We start from the raw sequence: 4,541 nt of genomic DNA on the forward strand, positions 1-4,541 counted from the left end.
GAGCCCACATTAAGGTTCTGTGGCTTTTGGCCTTTGTTTTTCCTGCCTAAATGCAATTATTAATATATTCCTATTGAAAAAAAAGAGAATTGCAATGATGGCTTAATAGTTTTCTAACATTGTAGAGGTTCTCGCATGATAAAATTTGGAACATGATCAGTGAAATGAAAGCTTTCCTAAATATTTTGTTTGAACATACCAATGGTCTGCCTCCTCTTTACATTATTGTATTTGTTTTGATCTACTAATTAAGATCTGTAACTTCTAAGAAATCACTTTTCAATGTTGGAAGGCGTTTGAGAAAGTATCTCATGAAAATTTAGGACTCAAAAGTACCAAGAAAAGAAACTGTATTCTGAAACGCTCTTTTTTGTAAACTAAGGATACATATTGGTGTTTCAAAAAACAAGTATCGGCAATCCCATGTGAAAATAAATATGATCAGGTAAGTTGAAGCGATGGATTTTTGCAAAAGAATCACAAAACCTCAAAAGATTAACGCAGGAAAATTTAGTAAATAAAAGTGAAACATAATCCAATTGAATGATAACTACTTAACATAATCATATATTCAACATTTATGCACTTTTATTTTTTATTTTTAAGATTTTTAAGTCAATTAAGATAAATTCATACATACACATCATATATATAAATTTCAAATTCAAAAATCAAAATCTCTTAGTTGATAGACAAAGCTCCCAACCAACAGAAGCGGAAACCAGTTGTGGGGTAACTCTCCTTTGGCAAGCCATTGAGAGAGAGAGAGAGAGAGAGAGAGAGGAATAAAATGGACACAAGTCACACAACCTGTTTTTAACTCTCATCCTTATCTCTCTTCTTGGTGCCCACCTAAATCTTTTGTCAATAAGGAGGTTACCTAAGATTGGCTTGCTTAGTCATATATACTGCATCCCGTATAGTGCAGCTTCTTCAGTGATGGAGATGGGGTAACACCCAATCAAATGGATGGCATGTGCCATGTCTGTGCTCTTGTGAAAGGGATCGGTTGTTATGTGGATACCCTCAATGGAAGGATAGATTATTCTGTGAGGTGTCCGAACGCGTCCGAAGGCTAGTTCAGATCCGCCATGTCATCCAATGCACTATTTATCATATGACCTGACGCGTCCAGATTGACCTGCAGACGTGTGGAAAAAGGCATCAATTCTTTTACTAGCAATAGGCAGACGCTCTATAGAGAAATTATTCTGTGCGAAGACCAATCAGAACATGACACGTCAGCGGTACCGAGCGGCAGCGACCGAGCAACATCGAGCCGCGGTACCGAGCAAGAGGTGACGTGGCGCATTCTAGTTGATCTTTGGATGACGTTCCACGCATATTTGTTGGATCTCTTCGGAAGCTGCAGTACTTTTTTTTTTTGGCTATGCGTTTGCTTTTCTCTTTCCTCTTTCATGCTTGGAAAAAGTAAAAGGGTAAAGACGTGTCTTACGCTATATCTTTGATCATATACTATTTGCATTGCAGTCAGTTTTTTTCTGGTAAAATTTTCAAACCATCCCATGGGGAGGTCACAAAATTTCTTCAGCCAGTAGTGAAGGATTTACAATGGGATTTTGTTTCTTTCTCTTCTTTTGATTTAGGAGCAGGGAGTTAAAGAATCAACGTATGCATGTATCTGCAAAATTATTGTATAACTTTCTGCTTATAATATGTGATGGGACACATAATAGTTATGAAATCATACAACAACAATTTCTTCAGCTGCCGTTTTATGTGATCAAATCATCTAAGACAACTCTCTCTAATCTTATCTTCCACTGGAGGTACTCCAATCTTTTCACGTATATGCTCATTTCATATACTATCTCTAAGGGTAAAGACACTCATGCACTTGAACATCCTCACTCTGCAACACTTAACTTAGTATTATGCTTCTCTTTTAATGGCCATCATTCAGCACAATAAAACATTGCAGGTCTCACCACCATCTTATAGAGTTTTTCCTCAAATTTGAGGGGGACTTTTCTATCACACAACAGAACAGCTGGGATGAAGATCAAAGATTAACATAGATAGACAGAAGAGAAAATTTCATTACCAAAGATGATATTTTTTTTTCTCAAATTATTCCTGTAACCTTCGTCAGACTAGACTGGGTGAAAACCAAAGTGAAGGTCGGCTAAAATAGCATTCCTCTTTACTATGGTAATCAGGAAAAAAATCTATACTGCTGTTGCCGAGGTTGAACACTCCGATGTCAAATTTGTGACCGGAAAACCACCCCGAGTGACTGAAATCATCGTCGGCGAAGTAGATGCAGTTCTCTATGCATCCAGGGTGTTCCCTTGCACGGATTGAGATGGAACGGTTCAATCCCACGAACAGCGACCTATCCCCTAAGCTTGAGACTTCTATCCATTGGTTCCGATGATTGGGATCGACCTTGAAGACCTCAAATCCAGTGGTTTTGACCGCATTGGTGGCATCAAAAAGCCTGATAACCATCATCAGCTCGCCAGCGGAATCCACAAGGTAGCACCTCTCCCTCCATAGGAACGGAATGGGCGAAACGTACCGCATCACCTCGACCAGCCGCGGCCCCGAACTTTCGTCCACCTCGCAAGCGAAAACCCTCTTGAATCTGTCAACGACGAGGAAGCGCCCACCAAAGAAAAGGGCGTCCTGGTAGTTCGGGCTCGAGCCGAACAAAGTCCACTCGTCTGCACCTGGCCGGGTCAGAGCGAGCTGCATTGAGCAACCTAGGATCGCGATCGCAGAGATTTGGCCGGCGGCAACTGGGGACGAGACCACGATTTTGAAGACGAATTCGACGCCGGTGCGACCAAAATGGTGGGGGCAGAGGGGCGGAAGATGGATCTCGGTTCCGGTCAAGGGGTTGAGGAGCGAAGCATCGGAAGTGAACGGATCCTTTCCGCGCATCACGAACCATCCGTTGGCGGATCCGATGAAACGCTTATCACGGCAGGAATTGGGGAGGCATTGCTTCAGGAACCTGGCTTCGGAGACGGATAAAAAAAAGCAGGTCGGGTTGGAGTCGTCGGGGTCGACTGGAGGGAACGCGAGCAAGGGTAAGGAAGGAGGTACTCTTCGGGTCGAGGCGGCGGAGCGCCACGAGGAACAGACGGAACGGAAGCGAATGAAATCAACGAAGGTGGTGAAATGTTCGGAGATGTGGAGAAGGAGATCCCGCGGCAGGACCGACCAGTCAGGCATCCACCGCGGCTCACAAGATGGCATAGTGGGCGGCGATGGCAGGTATCGCCGTAATTGGCCTATCGTCACCGCTATCAAGCAACGGGGAGTGAAACGTCAGGATATTAAAAAATCGGTTTTAATTATTCTGTCCAGAACGCTGTCTTAGGAACTTTTATTTGGTCCGGTGAACATACGTAGGCACAAAAGTCTCAGACACAAAATGAGAAATACTGAACAAATACCAAGCAATATCAATAATAACGAGAAATATCATTATGTGAAAATAAAATACCGAGTAATACCGAGCAATACTGATCAATACCTAGAAAAAACTCTGTATTTTTTGGGATTACTCGATATTTTGCTCGGTATTGATCTTCACAGAGCGGTATTCCTCGTTCTTATCAAACAATACATAGCAATACCGACCAAATACCGAGCAAAAACTGAGTAACAATTCTCTGACCGAATGTAGAGCTACGTTCGGTCAGAGGACGTAATAAAAGTTCCCAGTTCCTCTTCCAGTGTATCCGGGTGAATCCAGGTGAAGTGGCTCGTCTGGATTAGTGTCTGGACGGTCTGATCACCGTATGTAATAATTACTCTAGATCGACCATAATACATCACGCTACTCTTAGTCGATACTATTAGGTACCACAAATTGATATCGCTGACGTGATGATGTCCGGTCTCCACACATAATAATTTCTCAAAAAATCTCGAAGTTACTTCCAAGTTTAAAAATATTTTTTTTTACTCTTTATATTAATATAATTGAGCTAAATCTTAAAAAAAGAAAACTCCAAAACATCATTCATAATAGTTTAAGGCTTCGTTTGGGATGACTTTCTTATTGTTTTTTAAAATAAATTTTTAATATAAAAATTTTAATTTTTTTATCAAAAAAATTGCTTTAAGTAGTAAAAAACCCATGCCAAATAAAGCCTAAGTTTAAATACTATTATTCATTAAGATAAGATAATTAAAATAATTGACTGTAAATCATTAAACTTGAATTAAAATTTGACTCAAATTTAAATTATCTGAGCACAATCGCAAACAATTTTATGACTGATAGCATCTGCATTTTCAACAAATTTGTAAACGAGATGGTACACGAAGAACCCAATAGTATCAAGAACATTTAAATCCAAACAGACCTAAGACGAGCGCATGGAAGCACAATTGGATATTTCTTGATGTTGATTAAGGGATAAGTGTCCAAATTATGTCGATAGCTACTAAAATCCTGAAAATTTATTTCATTGGCATCTCATAATCAAGTTCTCTTCAATGGAAAATGTTATTACAGTTTGTAGATAGCTCAAATAATTACAAAAATATTACCTTTCAATGAT

General features: G+C 40.0%; 1 protein-coding gene across 1 annotated transcript; it reads right to left on the bottom strand.

Annotated features, from left to right (window-relative positions):
- Window positions 1–2,040: 2,040 nt before the first annotated feature.
- Window positions 2,041–3,425, bottom strand: LOC110113081 (probable F-box protein At1g44080). Its single transcript, XM_020845505.2, has one exon. It carries the CDS (start codon window positions 3,223–3,225, stop codon window positions 2,110–2,112), a length of 1,116 nt encoding a protein of 371 aa, XP_020701164.1. The 5' UTR covers window positions 3,226–3,425; the 3' UTR covers window positions 2,041–2,109.
- Between the last annotated feature and the right edge of the window lie 1,116 nt (window positions 3,426–4,541).

This window comes from Dendrobium catenatum, unplaced genomic scaffold, assembly GCF_001605985.2.
Source record: "Dendrobium catenatum unplaced genomic scaffold, ASM160598v2 fragScaff_scaffold_1470, whole genome shotgun sequence".
Lineage (NCBI taxonomy): Eukaryota > Viridiplantae > Streptophyta > Magnoliopsida > Asparagales > Orchidaceae > Dendrobium > Dendrobium catenatum.

What these genes read in the sequence shown, in the direction of transcription:
- LOC110113081 (XM_020845505.2), bottom strand. Translation starts at nt 3,225, where the DNA reads ATGCCATCTTGTGAGCCGCGGTGGATGCCTGACTGGTCGGTCCTGCCG.